Below are 23,205 nucleotides of genomic sequence, written 5' to 3' on the forward strand. Positions count from 1 at the left end.
TGGCCCACATTTACCTGGCGCTTTACAAAATAAAATTCTTTTGTTGGGGAAGTAGATAGCAAAGCTCTTTATTTTTAAAGCCCTATGTAAATGTCAGCTGCTTCTGCTGCCCACACAGGCTGGCTTGCTCCAGGTCGTCAGGAACAGACTAAAAAGCTATCAACTACTTCCATTTTCTGACAAAGGTGCCCTGTCTAAATTCAAATGCCGAAATGCCATTAAACGTGGACATAAACTGAGGACATGACAGGGAATATTTCAAGAGAGATGGATGGTGGACACGTTTCATTCATTTTAAGACATTTCACTAACCGCAATTCAGTTATTCAGCTCCCTTATCTGTAACATTACCTCCCTCTCCATCACCGCACCTTCCATTCCTTTGCTTTCTAATCAATCATTTAACTAGGCGCATGGGCTCCCTGGGCCCAGCTTTTACGGTACAAGATTAGAGAGGCTGGATGCAAGCTGGATGGGCAGAAACTATGCCACTGAACTGGAGAGGTGAATCCGGGAACCGCCACTCCTCTTCCCACTCAGTCCCCAAGAAGTAAACTAGGACTCTTTTTAAAATTTATTTTTCATTTTTCCAGTTAGGCCCCAAGATCAGCGTCTGCGCTAGGGAAAGCTGGACCCGGAAGGCCCCATCCGCAGGGACTGTCAGCGCAGCAGCAAGAATGCAGCGAGGTGCGGCAGCAACCCGCCGCGCACGGCCGAAACTACAAATCCCAAGACGCAATGCGGTCCCCGCCCCTTCTCCGCTAGTCCGGGCTGGTGGCCGAGACCGCGAGCATTCTAGGAATGTTGTTGTGCTCGGGCTTCCTTCGGCGCAATGCGTCTAGCTAGTCCCAGTTTCTCAGGGCGCCGGTTGTTTCCGGCCCTCTCGGGTTCTTCCTATAGTAGAGAGGCAGGAGTGGGCGGTGCCAGAGACTAGCGCGTCTCTCGCCAGCGGTCGGGAATACGCGTGTTCATTCCACTGGAGGATAAAGAGGGCGGGGCCTGGATGTTCCATTTAAAGACTGGAGCGTAAGAAGCGAAATGGGAGGAGAAAGGCGAGCACATGCGCACTAGGGGAAGTCGAGCCGCGAAAGCGTCCGAGCTGCCATGCTTGAGCAGGAGGGAAGCCGTACAAAAGACGCCTGCGCACTAGCCTCAAGCTTCCTGCGTAGTCTGGTCCCGGTCCCACTTCCCGGAAATGATGTTCATCACGCGTAATCCAGCTGCCTAAGCTCCTCCCCCAGGTCCGTGGGCCCCGCCCCCGAGGGATAGCCCCGTCTCTTTCGCCTCCTCCCTCCCTCCCCTCCCTTCCCTTGCTCTCCGGTCGGTCCCCTCCCCTCCCTTTGGCTGTGGTGGCGCCTCAGACCGCCGCTGTAGCTGCCGGGCCCCCGAGCGACACTGAGTTATCCCGGAGGCGCAGCCGGGATATGATCTGTGCCTGCTGCTATTCCCGTCCTGCTGGCCTGAGCTTCTGTTGCAGTCCTGAACCCGCGCCTGCGGGGCTGTGCGCTCTTGCGTCTGCTGGTGTCCCAGCCCGGGCCCCGCGGCGGCGGCTGCAGTGCCCCCCGGCCAGCCCCCTCCTCCCATGGCGGCGGAGATCCAGCCGAAGGCGCTGACCCGCAAGCCGGTCTTGCTGCAGCGAGTGGAGGGGTCCCAGGACGTGGTGAATATGGCAGTGATCGTGCCTAAGGAGGAGGGAGTCATCAGCGTCTCCGAGGACAGGTACGAGACCCCGCAGGGATGCCCCAGGCGGGACGGGGAGGACGGACCGGCGATTTTTTTCTTCTCTTGACCCTCCCCCAACCCCGGGCGCTTTTGTTCCTTGGCTTCTACTTTCTTCATTCTTTCCCCTGGGGGTCTCGCTAGTGTTCCCCCCCCCCTCCGGAGCGCATCTCCGAGCGCCCCAGCCGAACGAGCGCTGCGCGCCGCCTCCTTGTGCTGCGTGTCTCTTGGATGCGCAGACCCGACCGGCCGCCCGAGCCCTGGGCACTCCCCCCAGGATCAGTCTCCCCGCCCCTCGGCGTCCCTGGGCTGTTCCCCCAGCTGATGGGGTCGGGGCTGCTGTCCAGCCTCGGGCCTCGCTCTGGGGAGAGTCCGCACCTGAGCTGGCCGGCGTTGCTGATGCTGCCTTTTGGACTCTGCGCGGCAGGTGCCCAAAAGACGCACTGAACTGACCATTGGAGATAACGAAGGTGTTTGATACATTGCAGTTGAAGCGTTTTCTGCTGGACTCTGCGAAGGCAAATCTTTCTCTCTGCCCACTATTCTTAGTACATTTTGAAGCGGCCTTCAATAAACTGCATTTAGTTTACTGCTTTCAGTAAATGTTGCAAATTGCAAACCACTAACTTTACGTTATAGTGTGGTGGTTTCTTCACTCTTCTCCCCCCCCATCCCTTTTTACTTTCAAGGGGAAGTGCCTAGAACATACAGGGAACCAAGAAAACCCCTATAAATAGCTTTAGAGTTCCTTCCCTTGCTGGCTTATTTGCTTTTAATTGTGTACTGCCTGACTTGCAAAAGTGGAGTTGATGCGCAGACAATAGCATATCAAATATGCAGAAACAGCTGACTAGGTTAGTTTCTGGAAGAATGCTGTTTGAATATAGGTGAAGGGCAGATCATAATTTAATTATAGTAGCTGATCAGATATACCAATGGATATTTGAGTAGCTAATATAAAGCTACCGGACAGTTAAAATGTTAGGATACTATATACTCAGTGTAAAATATGTAGTCAGGTTTAATTAATGAGTAGAAAGCATGCCTTGGCAGATCCACTTTCAGTGAAGGAAGTGAACTTAGTCCTGTGTTTAGTGCCGTTACCCTCAGGTCCTCACTCAGCTTTCTTTGTCCCCTTTATAACTGCTACTTGGCCCTGCTATAAATCATTGATTAAGTTCTTCATCAAATGTACTGTTAGCGTATTGGATGATGTTCTCTTATCTACCTGCTATGATCCAAAAGAAACCTGATCCATTTCCTCTGCAGTTTGATGGGAGAAAATGTAAACATACACCTCTTGTCCTTGGCAAACAGTCTGCAATGAAATTCATTGCTGTAATTTAATATGTGTTTGTTGTAACCTTCCAAAATTTGTGCAGAGACTTTGGGTGCTTGATCTTTCCATGGAGGTAAAAGTCTGTTATTAAGAGTGCCATAGATGTTCCACATTGTTTTTTTTATTATAAAATCTTGTTCTAAGTGAATATATTGGGAAAGGGACTTTTAACCAGTTTGTAAGTAGCTGATCTCGGCTTCTATTTAATAAATAATTAAAACTTCTTAGACTCAGTAGGGAAAAAGAGACATGACAAAACCCTTACCCTATTTCTTTTCCCTAGATTACCAAGCTTTAAAAATTTCTTTTTTGTCTAGGTTAGGTGGGGTTTTGTAGAATTGTTGGATTTCAGAGCTGGAAGGGACTCTAGAAATCAACTAATTCAAGAGGCATCATTGTGTAGTCAAGAAGTATTAAGTGCTTACATTGTCACAGGCACTTTACTAAGCTCTGAGATATATAGTAAGGCAAAAACAGCTCACTGTCTAATGGGGAAGATAACATGCAAGCAGCTATTTACAGACAAGATAGATACAGGATAAATTGGAGATAATCTTAGAGGGAAGGCACTAATGTTAAGGGCGAGAGGAAAAGTCTGCTTGCAAAGGTGAAATTTTTATTTAGCTGAGACTTGTAGAAAGTAGTAAATCCAGGAAACAGTGTAGAAAGAAATCTGGATATGGAGTCAAAGCCTGTGTTAGAATTTTGACTCTGCTACCCATGTGACTTTGGGAAAGTAGCAGTCTCTTTTAGGCTTCGGTTTCCTCTGTAAAGTGACAGAGTTGAACTAAATGATTTCCAAAGCCCTTTCCATCTCTGAATCCTTTGAGAATCCTCAGCTTTTTTTTTTGGGTGGACTAGACTTTTGTAATGACCTTCCTCTGTTTCCCCAATGAGAAAACTTTCACTACCCAGAATTTCTGATTCCAAAGCTTGTTTCTATTCAGTCCCTTTTCTGACTCTTCCTGACTTCATTTTTCTGTTTTTGTTTTTGTTTTTGGCTAGGCAGTGGGGTTAAGTGACTTGCCCAGGGTCACACAGCTAGTAAGTGTTATGTGTCTGAGGCCAGATTTGAACTCAGGTCCTCCTGAATCCAGGGCCGGTGCTCTATCCACTGCGCCACCTCGCTGCCCCCTGACTTCATTTTTCTTAGCAGAGATCCTGGAGTGGTTTGCTATTTCCTCTCCAGATCATTTTACAGATGAGGAACTGAGGCAAATAGGGTGAAGTGACTTGCCCAGGGTCACACAGTAAATGTCTGAGGCTGGATTTGAACCCAGTTTCTCGTGTCTTCAGTTCGTGTGCTTTATCCATTGCAATGCCTAACTGCCTATAATTGAAGATACAAAGGAATTATTTGTACCAAGACTATCAGGACTGTAACTATTATTCTCTGCTGGACCTCGAACAAGTTATATGGTCTCTCTGGGCTCCATTTTACTCATGTGTAGAATGAGAGGAGGGTTCAACTATTTAATTTTTAAGGTCCATTTCAGTTCTAAAATTCTGTCTCTATTCAGATTTTCCTTTTTGGTGGAGGAGGAGCAGATATAATTTCATTGGTTTGGAAATTTCCTCTACCAATGCAGATCCCAAGTCTATAACTTAAAAGTTTTGGTTCCTGACAGCTTAATTGACTTGCTTGTGGTTATACAGCTGATATATATATATTCCAGGCAGTCAGTGAACAGAGATTTTCTTGACTTCAAGACCAGCCCTTTATCCACCAAGCAACATTCCACTACCAAGCCCCATTGCCCCCTTTCTTAACTCTGCTTTAGTTACACAACCAGGTCCCAATTAGGGGGGATAATGAATTCTGTGAAGTGGTCCCATGGATTCAAATTTGAACTGGAACTCTTCAAAGTTGTAATTATGTAACATAGGGTAATTGTATGTGACCACTTAAAAGGATTCATTATTCCGCCTAATTGGGACCTACCTGTGGAAATAATTTAGGCATTGGCTCATTCAATTGAATGGAATTTAGTTATCGTGTTGTTTGACCTATAAAGAATCATATCAAATGTTTTCTTTGATTGTAGGCAAAATGTTCCCCATAGTTTATGATTTCTTTGCCTCTTACTGAAAAGAGTGGAGAGATTGTCCTGAAGGTAGTACGGAAGTTGGATAGATTCAAACTAGTTTTTGAATATTTGAATCTTTTAATGACTTAAAATGGATGGAGTGTCAGCGATGCTCAAAGTTCAACAAGTGGCATACTCAGAAATAATTATCAAGAGAAAAGGTTTAAAGTAAGTTGTAACCACAGCTGGTTTTTAAATCTTCAAAGAATAAACATACATTTACAAATGTTAAAATCCATATTCTTATACTTTATTCAGAAACCATGTCAACTGGCTTATGCCAGTAATCTGCCAGGAAACTGACTGTCTATATGTCTTTTAAAGCCAGAATGCAGTTTTTGTTTAAAAAAAATTACTGGGAAAACTGATCAGAGGGTACTAAATTGAAGACTTTTAGCTTTAACCTGAAGTGGCCCAAAGAAGTGACTCCCAAAGAAGTCACTAAGTCGTCATTCAGTTATGTAACGAAACCAGATACTGTCCAATCCCACAAGAATTTAGATCTGCTCGATCAGGATATGAAGATCCCGGATATTGCACCACTTTGGAAAGCATTATGCCAATACTGACTTCTTTGGAGTTGGTGATATTTATCTAGTTAAAACCACTGAGATTTCATCTTTCTCTTCTCTTCCTGCCCCACTCTTTTTGCATTCTTCCAGAAACTTCCTTTGGAATGGAAATTTAGGTATAATCATAGTTTTTTTCAGAGCTGAAAAATGGACTTGAAATAACCTAGACCAATAGCTAAGTGTTTTCTTCCGGGTAAATGGTAGAACCAGCCACATAAAAAGAGACTTAACTTTTTGTATAGATGTCTTCTCTTAGGTAACTCTCCTACCTTGCACTTTCCTTATTTTTAGTGCTGGAGAGACTTTGTTTCTTTCCAAATGGCTCTAAATGATCCTGATCAATATTTTAGACAAACTCATAACATTTAGAAACCAACAATTAAATTGTGATTTGAGACTCCTATTAATAATAATAATAATAATAATGATTAATAATAGGAATTTAAGATTCCTGTTTTCTTTAACCCATGATTGCTTGATGGATAGATGTGGCATGGAACTAAGTTACATTATAGTGCATACGTGCTTGAGAGAAAAGTGAGTGTCGGGCCACTTTTTCTTCTCAATTTTACAATTAAAAGGGAGAAAATTTTAGAGGGAAGGAAACCTTAAAAAAAAAACCTATGCAAAAATTCCAAAAGAGTGCCCTGACTAGCAGAAATTCCCTAATAGAAAAAAGTCATGTATTTAACTTTACAATTTTATTTGCCTTTTTTTTTAGGGAAGAGGTATCAAATATCTAGGTTTCTGTCATTAGGTAATAACCTGCAAAGTATCTTTATTGTGAAAAAGACTTTAGGAGCACCTAGGTGGTGCAGTGGATAGAGCACCGGCCCTGGATTCAGGAGGACCTGAGTTCAAATTCGACTTCAGACACATAACACTTACTAGCTGTGTGACCCTGGGCAAGTCACTTAACCCCATTGCCTAGCCAAAAAAAAAAAAAGAAGGAAAAAAAAAGAAAGAGACTTTAACAAATTAAAATCAAGGCCTTGTACCCAGTGTGTTTGGCACTTGTCAGGAAGACCTTATCCTGTTCTTCATCTTTTATTTAGGATAGAGGTTTTTAATCCTTTTTGTTAATCTATGGCCCTTTCCTCAGAATATTGTTTTTTGCTTGTTTGTTTTTTTGGCTAGGCAGTGGGGTTAAGTGACTTGCCCAGGGTCACACAGCTAGTAAGTGTTAAGTGTCTGAGGCTAGATTTGAACTCAGGTCCTCCTGACTCCAAGGCCAGAGCTCTATTCGCTGCGCCACCTAGCTGCCCCAAAATATTGTTTTTAAATGTGTAAAATGCAGTATCAGCTACAAAGGAAACCAGTTATGTCACAACATGTTTATCCAAAAATTTTCTTTCTTTAAAACTTTATGGACACCATGTTAAGAACCCTGTATTTGGGACATGTTTACCCACTGAATTCCTTAGTGGTTCTAACTTCTTGAAGAAGACAGACTTGGTTCACACTGTAAAACCAAATCCTGCTATTCAGGGAAATAAGTCTGTGAGAATTCAAATATTAAAAAAGGGCAAGCTTTATACTGAATCACCATTACTTTTTAGAGAAATTGAAATCAAGTAGCTATCCTGATCTGCTTCAGTGGTATTTATTTACTGGTGGCTAAGTTTTGCAGAAGTGTTTGTTTGGTATGGGAGCCCAATGTCTAGTTGAACTGGACCCACTACATTCTTAGGACTTCTCAGTTTTTGGATAATCTCTTTGGATTCCAGTCCGGAACAATTTGGCTACTGGGGAAGGTGAGAGATTCTCACGGTTCTGAAATGACCGTGAACCGTCTGGATCCCTCCCTTTGGCTATTGACAAAGCTTTTCAGCCCGAGAATCATTTTGTCTGGATTAAATAGCCCCCAGAATTGATCCAGGTGGCTGGAATCCTCTAGACAAACTCTGGTGGAATTGGGGTAGGGCTGTGGCCAATGAAAGTAAACCCTAGATGGATGGGTCCTTACTTAGCCTTTGGGATGGCTGTGGCTGAATAAATGTTTGACTTGATAAGAAGCATTTGGCTCCCTGTCTCTTCTTCACTGTTACTTGGAACTTTCTTATATTCTGTTGCTTATTTGAGTTGTGTTTGCCAGTTGTTGTCGTGATCAGTTGTCTGGCCTAAAAGCATTTTTCTTTTTGTCTGGACAGATCTACCAATAATGAGTAGGTATTTGTTAATTATATATTTTAATAATTATCTAGTGAACCATGATCTCTTCCTCTCTACTCCCTCCCTCTCTTCCTTTCCCTCTGCTAAAGTTCCAGGAATCTGCTTAAAGCAGTTATTTAAAAAACAAAACAAAACTCTTGACTCTGGTGAATCGTAAAATAAACACATTTTAAAAAACAAAACAAACAAAATCCAGGCCTGGTCAGGAAAACAAGTTCATATGAAGGAGTTAAAATGAGTTCCCTTATTCCCATGAAGAAAATAGAGGCTGGGGTCATTAACCTTTGAATAGAAGGTATAGAATAGAAAAGAGTGGCACTTCAGGCTAGATCTTTCAAAATCACTTGTCAAATGTCACCCCCGGGTACTTCTCAAGCAGAGGTTCTGAAGCCGAGGTCTGTGAACTTACTAAAAAATTTTTTATTTGAAAACAGTATATCAATATAATTAATTTCCTTTGTAATCTCTATTTGATTTCGTGCACTTAAAAACAGTATTCTGAGAAGTATAATACAAGCTTCACTGGACTTACAAAGGGGTGGTTTAGAACACATAAAAAGATTAAGAACTCTAGAGATGGATAGCCCTTGTTCTGGTGCAGTTCTTCCAGAAGGCCCTGACTTTACACCCACAGGTAATGAGGATCTTCGGCTCTCAGATTTTGCTTTTGTCAGACAGTGCACACTTTTCAGACTTTGCCGCCAATTCTGCCTTTTCCTGAGCCTCTCTTTTGTGTCCCACTCCCCTATCTCATAGACCTGGAACTTGTGGTTCTGCTGTCAGCTGGTAGGGCTAGAAGGGAGACACGTGGTCCTCTGCCCACTGCTCTGCCCACTTCATTGTCAGGGAAGGGAGGCAGGGCTGATGAATCAGTTTGTAAGGCTGGAGAATGACTTGGAAAATTTGATTTGCCATATTGTCTTGTAGCAGTTACCATATTTAGCACTATTAGTGTGAGTGACTACTGTAGTGCAGGGACAGGGAAATTCTGCCTATAGGTCAGATCCAGCTCTTTGTGTAAAGGTCACAAAATTTGCAGAGGGACAGACCAAGTGGTGACTGATGGAATTATATCTGAAGTTGCCAAGTACAATTTGTTTATTAAACTTCTTTGATTTTTTTTGTTCCCTGCCCCCTCCCCTCTTCCTCCCACGCCCTTCGACAGCAGCATTTGTAAATGAGTTGCATCTTTGTCTCTTCCCACTAAATGGGATATTGGTAGCCATTTAGTAAATGTTTGTCCCCTTGTTCCTCTTCCCCTCTTCCACCTGTGATTTATTTCTGTTTGACTCTTTTTATGTGTGTCTGAATCTCTCAATTTTACTCCCAAGGCCCCATTTCTTTTTTTGTCTTTTTTCTTCCTTCTTCTCTCTTGCACCTTCTGCTTGCCTTTCTTCCTTATTCATATTAAAAAGCATGGTGTTTTTTTTTGGTTTTTTGGTGAGACAATCAAGGTTAAGGGTCACACAGCTAGTAAGTGTTATGTGTCTGAGGCTGGATTTGAACTCAGGTCCTCCTGACTCCAAGGCCAGAGCTCTAGCCACTGCATCACCTAGTTGCCCCCAAAAGCATATTTTTAAAAACTTATTGAATAGAATTTTAATATTCCTTGTAACTAATTTAAAAAGTGGATGGGTATACATTTTATTTCTTTATTTACAAATGAAATTCCGCAAATGTACGTTAGCTTGCTTTTTAATTTAGGTAGTTGTTGAATTTTTTTTTCTGATAATGAGCAAGTGACCTGAGAGGAAAAATGGGGTTCCCTAACTTAGAACCAAGACCCAGGCATTTTATACCCTAGTCAAGGATTGAAAATTGTTGCTGCCTACCTTGAGGCTTTGAGACTTCCATATAAGCAAATGGGAGTTGGTATATCAGAAAAGAAATACTGATATTCAGTGGAAGGCAGGACTTTGTGGCAATAAAAAACATACATGTATTTAAAAGATAATATTAAAAAGTGTTTGTTAGTCCTGTATCACTCCCCCCCCCCATATGTGTTGCTGCTGGACTACTGAAATTTGGGACCTACCCCACTCCACTCCAAGGTGACACAGTCGAAGCAGAATTACTGAAAATAGTTCATGTTCATCAGTTCTTTGCAAAATCCTGGATAATTGCCACTCAACAATCCACTAAGTTGTTTTGAGGGTTTTAGCAAGTTGCTGTATTTTGATCTTTAGATGGAATAGTCATCTTGTCTTTGACTTTCCATGTGAAATTTTTATGAGTTTTTAACAGATCTGAATTTAGACTAAACCACTTTCAAGGATTAATAAGTCACATTATTGGATTTAGATTGAATTCAACAAAATTCAAATTCAACAAACATTCAGCTACTAAGTACCACATACAAAGATATTAGGCACTTATTTCATTCACTTATTCAATTAGCATTAATTCAGCTTACACCACGTGCTAGGCATTGTGTGGTGCTGGGGATATAAAGTCCCTGGTTGGCTGTTGTCCTTTGTTATCAAAGACGACCAAAACGACATCACTACGCTAGAGTCAAGGTTCACTGTGTCCGATTGTGGCTGGTCAGAGCAATACGAGCTTGGAATGTTCTGCCACAGGTCAGGCATGAATAGTCCATGTGAACCTTTGGGGTGGATTCTCCAAGTTTGCCTGTCTTGTGTTTCTCTTGAGCTGTTTCAATTCTGCTTTGCTCAAAGAGCACAGCACCTTCTCAGACGAAGGCACACCATGCTGAATGGTACTATGCCGATGTCTCCCATGTCAATTCCAGAGTTCTTAAGAGAGACCTTGAGAGTGTCCTCATATCACTTCTTCTGACCACCGTCTGAACGAGTGCCCTGTGTGAGCTCTCCATAAAATAGTCTTTCTGGCAAGCAAACGTTCTGCATTTGAACAGTGTGGCTAGCCCATTGGAGGTGTGCTCTCTGAAGCAGAGTTTGAATGCTTGGCAGTTTAGTTCAAGAAAGGACCTCAGTGTCTGCTATCTTATCCTGCCAAGTGATCTTCAGAATCTTCCTAAGACAATGCAAATGGAAGTGATTCAGTTTTCTGGCATGGCACTTGTATACTGTCCAGGTTTCACAGGCATATAGCAATGAGGTCAGCACAACAGCTCTGTAGACCTTCAGTCTGGTAGTCAGTCTAATACTTCTTCTCTCTCATACTTTCCTTTGGAGCCTCCCAAACACTGAGCCAGCTCTGGTAATGTGTGCATCAACCTCATTATCAGTGTATATACATCCCTGAAAAGTATACTACCAAGGTAAATAAACTTATCCATAGGATTCAAAACTTCTCCATCTGCTGTAGCCTATGATTCCATGGAGAAATGGTGTGGTGCTGACTGATGGAGCACCTGTGTTTTCTTGGTGTTAATTGTTAGGCCAAAATGAGCACAGGCAGCAGAGAATGGATCCATACTTTGTTGCATCTCAGCTTCAGAGGCTGCACTGAGTGCACAATCATCTGCTAACAGAAAATCATGCACCAGCACTCCCTCCACTTTGGTCTTAGGCTTGTAGTCTTTTCAAGGTGAAGAATGTACCATCAGTACATGGGTTCAAATCTCATTTCTGACTCATGAAATGAACAAAAATATACACAAAACAAATACAAAGTAATTTTGGGGTTAGTTAACAAGCATTGGGGATTTAAATAAAAAGAATGAGATTCCCTGCTTACAAGGAATTTACATTGCAGAGGAGAAACAAGTATACATATAAATATACATGGAATAAATGTAAAGACTATAAATACAAAGTTGTCGAATACAGCTAACAGCTCAGTCGCTGGGGAAGTCAGTCGGATCGTCTTGAAGGAAGGTGCACTTGAGCTGGATCATTGTAGAGAGCTCAGGATTCCGCGAGGCAGATAGGAGAGCCATTCTAGTCATGGGGGCCAGAAACTAGGCTATATCAGATGTAGGATAGTTTGACCAAAATGTAGAGTGTGTAAAGGGGAGCGATATGAAACCAACTCCAGAAGACTGGGTAGCGCTAGACTGCAGAGAGATTTTAAATACCAGAAAGAGGAATTGTATTTTGTCTTAGAGGTTATACATGTATTTCTCAGTGTACTTACTATGTTATCATTTGGTCATTTCAGTCATGTAGAGTGTCAGAGGCAGCTAGGTGGTGCAGCAGATAGAACACTGTCCCTGGAGTCAGGAGGACCTGAATTCAAATGTGACCTCAGACACTTAATAGCTGTGTGATCCTGGGTAAGTCACTTAATCCTGATTGCCTCAAAAAAAAGAAAGAAAGAAAGAAAGAAAGAAAGAAAGAAAGAAAGAAAGAAAGAAAGAAAGAAAGAAAGGAAAAAAGGAGCCTGAATATCAGCAAGAATGGTAGTGTCCTAGACAGGAAAAGGGTAGGTAGGAAGAGGGAGAGTAGGTTTAGGGAGCAAGCCAGTGGGTTCTCTTTTGCATCTATTGAGTTTGAGATGCCTCTGAAATTTCCAGGCAGAGATATAAAGCACATAATTGTTCATCTAAATGCAGGTTGGGGTCAGCAGTAAGACAGTAAGTTGCTTTCATTGGGTGCTCAGTTCATGCAAAGGCAACATGAAACGTTGTTTTATGGGAAAATTGATCATCATTCTTTGGAAGTGACTGAGATAATAGAAAGCAAACAGACCCACCATGAAGATAATTGTAGCTGTTATCACTAAAAATTAAAGGAAAACAAAGCAACTCTTGAGGTTCTGCCTCATGCTCATCAGCTTAAAAAAGATAATAAGAAAAGAAATGACAGCAAGTGTTGCTTCAGGAGAACAGGCTCATTAATATACTGTTGGTGAAGCGGTGAATTGGTCCAGCTGTACTGGAAAATGATTTGCAATTGTGTCCCAAAAGTAACTAACCTGTGTGTACCTTTTTACCTTAGTCTCCCATGCTACTGAGCCTGTGCTTCCCAAAATATCATGGAAAAGAGAAAAGGACCAGGATGTACAAAAATATTTATAATAGTTTTTTTGTAGTGGCAAAGAAATAGAAACTAAGGAGATGCCCATCAGCTTGGAATAGCTGAGCAAATTAGGGTATATTAATGTAATAGAACCATCAGAAATGATTAAAGAGATGGGTTTAGAGAAACCTGGATGGACTTACATGAACTGATGAAGAGGGAAGCAAGCAGAGCTAGGACAACAGTTGATACAACAACTTTGAAAGACTCAGACTCTGAGCAATGTAATGAACAGCCACGAGTCATGACAACTGATGATAATCTATGTTCTCCACCTGTTAGAGAGGTGATACACCAAGATGCAGAACGAGACATATTTTTTGGACATGATCAGTGCAGGAATTTGTTTTGCTTGATTAGACATATTTGTTACAAGGGTTTTATTTTTCTTTTTGATGTGGGGTGGTGCAAGGGAGAGAGAAGAAATGCTTGTTAATTGAAAAATAAGATAATTTTAGCTGAGCCAAGGAGAGGGTAAAGTAGAGAACTTGACAAGATTTTCCAGGCTAAGTGAAGGTGGCAAGGACTGGTTTGGAAAGCATGTTTTGAAATTGGAAAATTGGAAAAGGGCAAAGGCTTGTAGACCACTTAGCAGTGTCACCAACTTTGAGAAGAGAATTGGAAGCCGGTGCACATGGCAGACATTGACATAAAAAATGAGATTGTCTCTTCAGCAGAAGGGAACCAGTAGTTGTGGGTGGAGGATGAGTTGTCAGATTAACTAGTTATTTTTAATGAGGCAAGAGAGCTTGAAGAGCAGAAGAGATCTTTCCTGATTATAGCAGATCTAGTTTGACTAGGTAAAATTCTGCAAAGATGGTAAACAGACAAAATTAAAGGCATTTATTCCAGCAGTTTTTAAAAGGGGTAACCATAATGAGGACACTGAAAGAGCCCTATAGTCTGAAACTCTTGCAGCCTCTAAACATTGTTAATCTCTGCTTGGCCAGAAGACAAAATAAAGGATGTGAGGGCAGGGACAGTCTTTTTCTAAACTTCTTCCTCCCCCTAGTTATTAAGTAAAGTATTCTATACACAGTAGGTGCATAACAAATCTTTTTTTTTTTTAGGCAATTGGAGTTAAGTGACTTGTGCAGGGTCACACAGCTAGTAAGTGTCAGGTGTTTGGTCTGAGGCCCGATTTGAACTCAGGTCCTCCTGACTTCAGGGCTCTATCCACTGTGCCACCCAGCTGCCCTGATGCTTAACAAATCTTAATTGACGTGAAGCCTGGTCATAGACTCTCAACATTAGACTCTCAAGTTTACTTCATGTAAAAATTAAGCTCATATAGAAATTTGAAGGTTAATAAAAGGCCATGAATTATTGAAAAGAAATTATACCTAAAAAGGTAAAAGATCCATCTAAGCCAGGTTATTTAAGGACATTTTTTGCAGATGAAAGAAGGGATAACAAGTGTGATAAATAGGACAGATCTGCTTGCAGTAGTGTAGAGATCAATGTTAATTGGTGATAATGATAGTGCCTCACCACTTTTTGGCCTCTAGTCTCCCAGGCAGTATTGAGGAAGTAGCCATGGTACTTAAGGTAGTTGGGAGTTAGGAAAAGCCATTTGACCTGATCACATACATCCTAAAGAAGTCCATGCTGGAGGCACTCAGAGATCGGTTTTCAAGATTCTTCAAAGAGAAAGGTTTTGGAAGAATGGAAACACTCACCAATGCTTCTCAGAAAAAAAAAGGCAACAGAAGATATCGGCTACTACTGAATATACTTCATCTTTATAAAACCTTTAGGAGAATGGTCTGTGCATGTAGGCTTGGTCAAACTAAAGAATCTTTAAAACTTTCTCTAAGTTATAAAAGATTCTGACAAATGCACCTTTGATTATAACTTTGCTCAGTGACCTGCAGAGTATGAACACAAAGTGAAGTGCCAAAGTGGGAGTCACATACTCCTCTAAGATGTTTGTCATTGTCATGGAAGATGTCTAGAAGAGAGAGATTCCTCCTGGATGTTAAAGTCATCTAAGCAGCAAAGGTTATCCAAAGATCTCCTATTCACAGATGATTTTGTATTGATTATATTGAACCTCAGGATACTGTAACAAAGATTCCTATAACATGCACAGCAAGGTGAAAGAAATTGGTTTAACCCTCCATACTGGAAACCAAATGGAAAATGTCTTATTGCTTAAATTATAACATGCAACTGTGGGGAACTATTAAGATGTGTGTGTGGGGGGGGGTGTCGTAGGCCACTGGGAATAAGGAATAAATTGGGATGAGAGATGCTTCTGAGAATTGGGGGTCTCAGGTCATGTTCAGAATGGTATAGCTGGCCTTATAGCATCTTGATTATGTTGGTCCATATTGTTTAGGGCCATAGTTAAGATTAGTGACTGTAGTGCAAGCCTCCCCACCTCATCCTGTTCTCACATGCTCCTTTTATTTATTTATTTTCTTTTTTTGTTTGTTTGTTTTTGGCTAGGCAATTGGGGTTAAGTGACTTGCCCAGGGTCACACAGCTACTGAGTGTTATGTGTCTGAGGCTGGATTTGAGCTCAGGTCCTCCTGACTCCAGGGCGGGTGCTCTGTCCACTCCAGGGCCGGTGCTCTGTCCACTGTGCCACCTAGCCACCCCTACATGCTCCTTTTAGAGGGTCTTTCCTGGAATCCCCCCTCCCCACCCTCAGACTTTGATACTTTATCTCACATCAAAGTTAATTGTACAAGTCAGACATATAAAAATTTAAAAAAAACAAGATGAAGGAGTCATCGTTGTACCAATGCAGCCGCTACAGACAGATGGTTATGTAAGGGAATATTAATTTATGGGGTTGGAATGACTTTATAAACACTCTTGTGTTTCTCTAGCAATATGTATATGTTGGTTGAGTAAAATAGTGGTAATGAAATGACAGCAGAAATGGATTGTAGGATAGGAGAGTGAACAGAATTTGTTACTTTTCTGACAGTTTGCAGTTTTCTCTATTCTCTCTGCAAACTGTTTACATAGTGGTTATCATGTTCAGACATCCATTTATACCTCATTGAATTGCTTAATTAGCACAATTGCTACTACTCTTGAATATAAAAATATGGACCATATACATATTTCCACACATTAAATGAATTTGAGGCAGGAAACCTTGGAGTTTGAAATATTTCCTCTCAGTGGTGGGCAACTGTCTTTGAATCCTAGAATGTAATTAATAGGATCTTTGCCTCTTTGACTGTCCTAAGTTAAGCTACAGCCCTCTGGCTATCTTGTTTCCATAAGGCCTGCCTTGGACCTGGTGGGCATTTCTAAGGTCACTCTGCATCCAAATTGAGCCTTGAATGTGGGAGGTGGAAAGGCCTCCTTTAAAAGCTGCCACTGATGAAAATGGCTTGGTCAGGTTTCGAGGCAGGCCGAATGGCCCGGGGCAGGAATGTGACAGTTTCCTGTCGAGACTTGGAATCAGAAAGCTTGAATTCCCATTTTAGTATTATCGCTTGGTAGCTATTACCTCACCTCTGTCCTTATCCATAAAATGGGGAGGAAAAAATAAAAACCTAACACTGGATACTCCACAGAGCTTGTTGTAAAGTACTTTGTAATCTTTGTAAAGTGCTATACAAAAGTGAATTATTTTTGTTTTAAGAGGTCAACACAGATGGTTCTTGAAAATACTGGTGGAGTCAAATGTCCACTTTAATCTATGGGCTGGGGCAGCTCAACTCGTTTCAGTTGTGTGTCTGACTCTGACCCCATGTGGGGTTTTCTTGGCAAAGATACTGGAGTGGTTTGCGATTTCCTTCTCCAGCTCATTTTACAGATGAGGAAACTGAGACAAGCAGGGTTAAGTGACTTGCCCAGGGTCACACAGCTAATAAGTATTTGAGGCTGGATTTGCAATCAGATCTTCCTACTTCGGGCCCAGCGCTCTATCCATTGCATCACCTAGTTGCCCCACTACTATAATTATGCTTTATTTAGCATTCTGCTGTTGCCCAGAGGGAGGTGGTAGCAGCCCGTTCAGGTACACCTGCATGTGAGTGAGTCATGGAACTTCTAGGGTCAAGATTTCTTTGGTTTTTTAAGGCCTAGGATAACCCTAGACATTTTTAGGACCCTTGTTATTGACCTGAGTGTGTGGGTAACAGACCAGGCGAATTTAAAGAGTATAAATGTCACGTGCCCTCTGGGGCTACTCCCTCAACTCTGGCTCGCATTGTTGGGCCAGTCTCTAGTGGTGGCTAGGGGAACCAAAGGTGCTAGGTTTTTAGTAATGTTCTTCTCAAGCCCCCACTGGTTTGTTCTCCATTAACAATCATGCTAGCCAGATTTAAGTAACTTATACAAAGAAGATATTTACTGGGGCAGCTAGGTGGTGCAGTGGATAGAGCACTGGCCCTGGAGTCTGGAGGACATGAGTTCAAATGTAGCCTTAGACATATAACACTCATTAGCCGTGTGACTCTGGGCAAGTCATTTAACCCCAATTGCCTCGCCAAAAAAACCCAAAACAAACCAACAGAGAAATACTTACTGGTATAGTAAGAACACCCAAGTTTCAATGAGTTTGTTCAACTAAACTCTTACATTTAAGGCGATTTGTTGGGTTTCCTGGGATCTGCAGTGCAAGACTGAGTATACCTTATGACCAGTATTTTTTCTTGAAGAAACAATTTTGATTCTGAATATAAACAATTTTTAGAAAAAGCATTTCCATATCTCCTTTTCATATCACTTGTTTTTTAAAGTATGTAATAAATTCTTCACATTATTTTCAAACTATCCTGCGTGTTTGTTCTTTTTTTTCTCATCTTCCTTCTGTTCTCTGCATTTAAAAAAATGTTACAATGGTCCTTTATTTTTATTTTTTTGGCATCTCTTTATAACAAGTATTTTCTCATTGAAGCACATGCTTTGGCCATGGAATATCCTCTAGCCTGCAACTTAGCAGGCATAAAAAAGTGCCCCGGCCAGATGGTTTGGTATTCTGCTTACTTGTTCTTGACAGCCTCTTGAGAATGGCCAGAGGCCATAGCCCAGGTGTTCCATGGCTGGATGTTTGAGAACGTAGATCACAGGCCATACACAGACAGGCGGGCTTGTTATCAAAGTTGTCTTTAGTAACCGGGCGTGTCACATAGTTTCATGCATCCTGACCATTGTTCCCAGAAGAACTTGGCAAACTTGGACATGGCCAAGCACAGGCATGTTACACTACACATGAGACAGCTTTTCACTCATTCCTTTAAACCAAAAACTTCCAGAAGACAATGTCATCATTAAGACTTTGGACTTGTGTATTGCAGTCAGGATGGTCCTATGAACTTAAACTGAAGCACTGACATTTTTAGTACCTGGACAGATAAGGGAAGATTAAATTTTTGTGTGTGATTATGAACTTGAAAATCAATAAAGATATTTCATTATATTGTTGTCAAGTTGTTTTTCAGTCATGCCCAACTCTCTGTGACCCTATTTGGGTTTTTCTTGGTAGAGATACTAGAGTGATTTTGCCATTTCCTTTGCCAGCTCATTTTACAGATGAAGAACTGAGGCAAACACAGTTAAGTGACTTGCCCAGGGCCACACAGCTAGTAAGTGTCTGAGTCCAGATTTGAACTTAGGAAGATGTCTTCTTGACTCCTGGCCCAGCACTCTTATCTACCACGCTACCTAGCTGCCTCATTTCAATCTATAAAGAACAAAAGAAAAGGGTTGTGTAAGAAACTAAACTATTATTCGTGTGTGTGTGTGTGTGTGTGTGTGTGTGTGTGTGTGTGTGTGTGTGTGTGTTTGAAAACAAATCCTTCCATAGAACATCACTAGCTGTGAACCTGGACAGAGTCACTCAAAGTTTGCTTACCTAGTTTTCTCTTCTATAAAATTAAAGTAATAATAATAATGATAGTAATAATAATAATAATAATAATGATGATGATGATGATGATGATGATAGCACTTACCTCCCAGGGTTGTTGTTAGAATCAAATGAGATAATAATTGTAAAGCACTTAACATAGTATTCCTGGCAGATAGTAAATGCTATGTAAATGTTACCTATTGTTATTACATTAAGTTGAACAAGGTAGTAGTAGCATTCTGTTTGTGTCCTCTTCGGTACCTCTTTTTGTTTTCTTCTGTGAAGTTTTAGAAAATGATCTGATTCTCTTTTCCACATCTTTCACCACTTCTTTGCTTCATTTTCTTCATCTGAAAAATAAGTTGGAGTAGGAAATGGCAAACCACTCCAGGATGTTTGCCAAGAAAACTCCCAGTGGAGTCTCAAAGACTTTAACACAAGTGAACAACAATTGTTCTGAGGTTCAAGGGAGATAATGTATATGAAGTACTTGCAAACTTTTAAAGTACTATATGAAAGTCATTTGTGATAGTGTTGGTTTTCTGTTGATTGTTTTTTGTCTAGGCCTTTGATTGTTAAGAAACTTCTTTCACAAATACTGGTGGTCAACCAGTCTACAATTTGTAGTCTTATCAACTGCCTGGGGCTCTGAGAGGTAAAGAAACTAACTAATCCAAGGTATCATGACCCTATGTGTCAGGCAGAATTAGTACTTAAACCCAGGGTTACCTTTCTACCCCTTATGCCATGCTGCCTCTTGATGGTAGCATTATTATTATATTAACTCAGTTATAGGAGATTACCAAAATATTTGGTGGCCAGTTTTGAGGAGACTCTAACGAGTTTCTGCACAAAGTTTTCCATTGAATGTGAATTGTATTTAGGGAAAGATGGCATGATTTGAACTCTGCAGTGGTGACAATCTGCTCAGTCAATCACTTAGTAAACATTAAGTGCCTGCTGAGTGCCAGACAGTGTGCTAAGTAAGCTCTGGGGATACAAAAGGGGGCAAAAGACAGTTCCTGCCCTCAAGGAGCTTACAATCTAATGAAAGCACAGCTGTCACTGCTTCTTTCCTTCTTTTTTTTTATGGAGCTGTTTTATGGAAGAGGTATTTAATTGTGTGGTTACATTAAATAACTGACTCCAATTTGGGAATTTATGATTTCTGACAGAAGGCTTCTGTTTCATTTACTGAAGTATGCTAACTCAGCAGATACCACCAGTTGGCATAGAATCCCTTTATTTCTGTTCATAGGGCTGTCCCAGGTGGGGGAAGGTAATATGCAAATACCACCTAGAAAAGCATAGGGGGGTTACATGGAAGAGAGATGGAAGAGAGCAAGAAGGCCCTTGAAGATAGGAAACTTTAGGCAAAGCTTATCTAGAAGAAAGGAAAGGTGTTGAGAGATTCACCTCCTGACCGAGAGGTAAAGGACTGATATATAAAATGGGACACACATTTTTGAATGTGGCCAATATAGGGTGTGTGTATGTGAGATAAATTCTTGATATTTGAAAACAACATTTAATTTAAAAAAGGGAGAGAGGGAAGGGGTTAATGTCTGTGACATTTTAATTTCTATTCCTCTACCACATAGTAGCATTGCTGTAATGGAGGAAAGATTAGGCCACAGGAGACCAGTCCTAGATGCCAGCCCCAGCTGCACCGCTTACTAGCTGGCTGATCTTGAACAAATCACTTAACATCTAAGCTAGGTTTTCCTCCAAATTTCAAAGTGTTTGAATGGGAAGGGACTTGAGTTGAATACTTTGATAGGTAGATCCATGATCCCATCCAGGAGGACCACTCCCTCCTTTATGCAAATTTAAACTGGCATGATTTCATCCACAGCTTTTTCATTCTGTTCTAATTTTGTCCCTATTCCTTCAGTAAATCCTTTAAAGAAGATCCACTCAAAGCTCTAGAGATCTTCGGGTCTAATAAATGTTCAATAGGCAATTGGTGTAGTTCAGAGGAGAGACTGGAGTTCGATATATAAATATGAATAGAGAGATACTTAAACCCATGGGATCTGATGAAGTTACCAAGAGAGTGTAGTGGGAGGAGAGATGGGGGCCTAGGACAGAAGCTTGTGGAACATCCACCATTAAGAGGCATGATATAGATGATGAGCCAGCAATGGAAACTGAAAACAAGGAGAGAAGAGTGGCACAGAAATGATAGAGGAAAGAATATCTAGGTGAAGAGGGTGATCAGCAGTGTCAGATGCTGTAGACATGGTGGGAAAGTTGAGGGCTGAGAAAAAACCATCACATTTTTGCAATTAAGAGATTGTTGGTCATTTTGGAGGAAGCCATGATGATGTCAGAAACCAGAAACTGTGGTTTGAGTGAATGAGAAGAGAGGAAGTGACAAGTGTAGATAGCTTTTTCAAGAAATCTGGGAAAGGGAGGAAAGAGATAGTGTGGAAAGCTTGAGGGATAGTGGGGTCTAGTGAAATTTATTTAAGAATTGGGGAGACTAGGGCCATCTAGGTTGTACAGTGGGTAGAGCCCTGGACCTGGAGTTGGGAGGACCTGAGTTCAGATATGGCCTCAGACACTTACTTACTAGCTCTGTGATCATGGGCAAGTCACTTAACCTCAATTGCTTCCAAAAAAAAAAAGGAATTTGGAAGACTTGGGCATGTTTGAAGGGAAGATCAAAAGTACATGAAGAGGGTTTAGCCTTGACAAAGAGATGGGCCACCTCTTTGGAAAGGGGAAGAAGGTTGGCTATTATGTTGAGATGAAAAGATTGGGAGATGAATTTTTGTCAAATGGCTTCACTTTTTTCAGTAAAGAGACTAGGTCCTCAGCTGGGTGGATGGATGGGGGGGCTGTTAAGAAGGGAAGATAAGGTTTAAGATAGCTTCTACAGAGAGTGATATTGGGAATTAGGGAGGACTTAAAGGGACTGTGTTGTTGTAGTGTGAACCCAGTTTTGAGGTTGGATAACATGAACTTATAATATTTATGATATACCCAGTTAGCACAGTTGTGTTACTTCCTCTGAAGTTCAGCAGTCTATGTGTAGGAGCAAAGCAGGGCATATGGTGGGAGTAATCTAAGATAGAGGTTTGTTGAGAGATAACAGGAATAAGACAAGGGAGAAGAGATTATAAAGCAGAGGACGGGGATAGGGTTGAAATAGCCAATGATAGAGTCATGATTAGAAATCGAGGAAACAAATGAAGGGTGGAGGGATTGGAGATTCTCTTAGGAGGAATTAGGACCAGAGTGATGGAATGATCAGATAGGGGAATGTCAGAGTTTCTAATAAAATAGTGGAACTCTTGTGATGCCTAGTGTGTGACCATCCATCCCTATGTGTGGTTGAGGTGAAGTCATGGAATTTAGGGAGGCTGAGGAATTGAGAGGTTAGGAAGTCTCTATGTGAATATTAAGGGCAGAATAAGAGCAGGAACTGGGGAGGAGAGGAGGATGGTGAACCAGGCATTGGATTCCTTGAGAACGGAAGGGGAATGACCTGGGGATGGTATACTACATCGACCATAATTTCAAATACATGAAGACAGATATCATGCCCCCCCCAAGTCTTTTCTTCTCCAAGTTAAACCATCCCCAATTTCTTCAAACAATCCTCACTTGGCATGAACTTGAGGCTCTTCACCTTTTTTCTTATCCTCCTTTAGATACTCTCCAATTTGTCAACAATAAATATTTATTAGGCTCTAGTATGTGCTAGGCCACATGTTAGGTGCTAGGGTTACAAAGACAAAATAAAAAACAGGCCCTGACTTCAAGGAGCTTACATTGTACTGGGGGTGGGACTAAAACATGTACACATAAGTATAAATATTCATTTAGCACTTTAGTTTACAAAAGCTCTTTATGTATCATAGTAAGCTCCTCCTATAGCCTAGTGAGAAGGAGACCAGGAAAACAGCCTTTATTCTTATTCCCATTTTACAGACAAGGAAACTGGCTTAGAGAGTTTAAGAAACTTAATCATAGTCACATAGCTAGTAAGCATCAGAGAAAGGATATGATCCCAAATGTTCTTGAATCCAAGTCCAACATTCTATCACCACGCCCATAAGAAAGACCATACTTAACCACCTAGGGAGTTGGATAACTCATTAAGTAGATGGGGCCCAGAGCTGAGACCTGAAGGAAGCAGATCTAAGAGGTGCAGATTTGATGAGGGAATGAATTGCAGGGGTGGGGCAGAGTGGGTGTGGGGGAGGAGGAAACAAGCATTCATTAAGCATCTGCTGTGTGTCAGGTACTTTGCTAAATATCTTATTTGATCTTCCCAACAACCCTGCAAGATAGATGCTATTATTATCCCCGTTTTACAGTTGAGGAAATTGAAATTGACAGGAGTTAAGTGACTTGTGTAGGGTGACACAACTAATAAGTGTCTGAAGCTGGATTTGAATTTGTCTTCTTGACTTCAGAACCAGCACTCAATTTACTGTGACCCCCATCTGCCTCTATGTCCAGGCAGCCCAGTCCTCTTTTGGGTAGCTTGTTTTTCTTTCTATCAGGCTTAAATTAAACTCCTTATAACTTGCATGCA

At 41.4% G+C, this 23,205-nt stretch overlaps 1 protein-coding gene across 2 annotated transcripts in view; it reads left to right on the plus strand.

The window, feature by feature from the left end:
* Positions 1 to 775: 775 nt before the first annotated feature.
* The window catches only part of WDFY2 (WD repeat and FYVE domain containing 2), a 156,840-nt gene continuing 134,410 nt past the window's right edge, over positions 776 to 23,205 (plus strand). The window contains exon 1 of one of the 2 annotated variants that reach the window (XM_020969948.2): positions 776 to 1,719. In XM_020969948.2, the coding sequence (XP_020825607.1) occupies positions 1,583 to 1,719 (137 nt within the window). In that variant the 5' untranslated portion in view covers positions 776 to 1,582. The remainder of the gene's footprint in view (positions 1,720 to 23,205) is intronic. The other variant, XM_078156972.1, reaches the window with a different exon arrangement.

Source organism: Phascolarctos cinereus, unplaced genomic scaffold (genome assembly GCF_003287225.1).
Source record: "Phascolarctos cinereus isolate Bilbo 61053 unplaced genomic scaffold, phaCin_HiC Scaffold_726;HRSCAF=1367, whole genome shotgun sequence".
NCBI lineage: Eukaryota > Metazoa > Chordata > Mammalia > Diprotodontia > Phascolarctidae > Phascolarctos > Phascolarctos cinereus.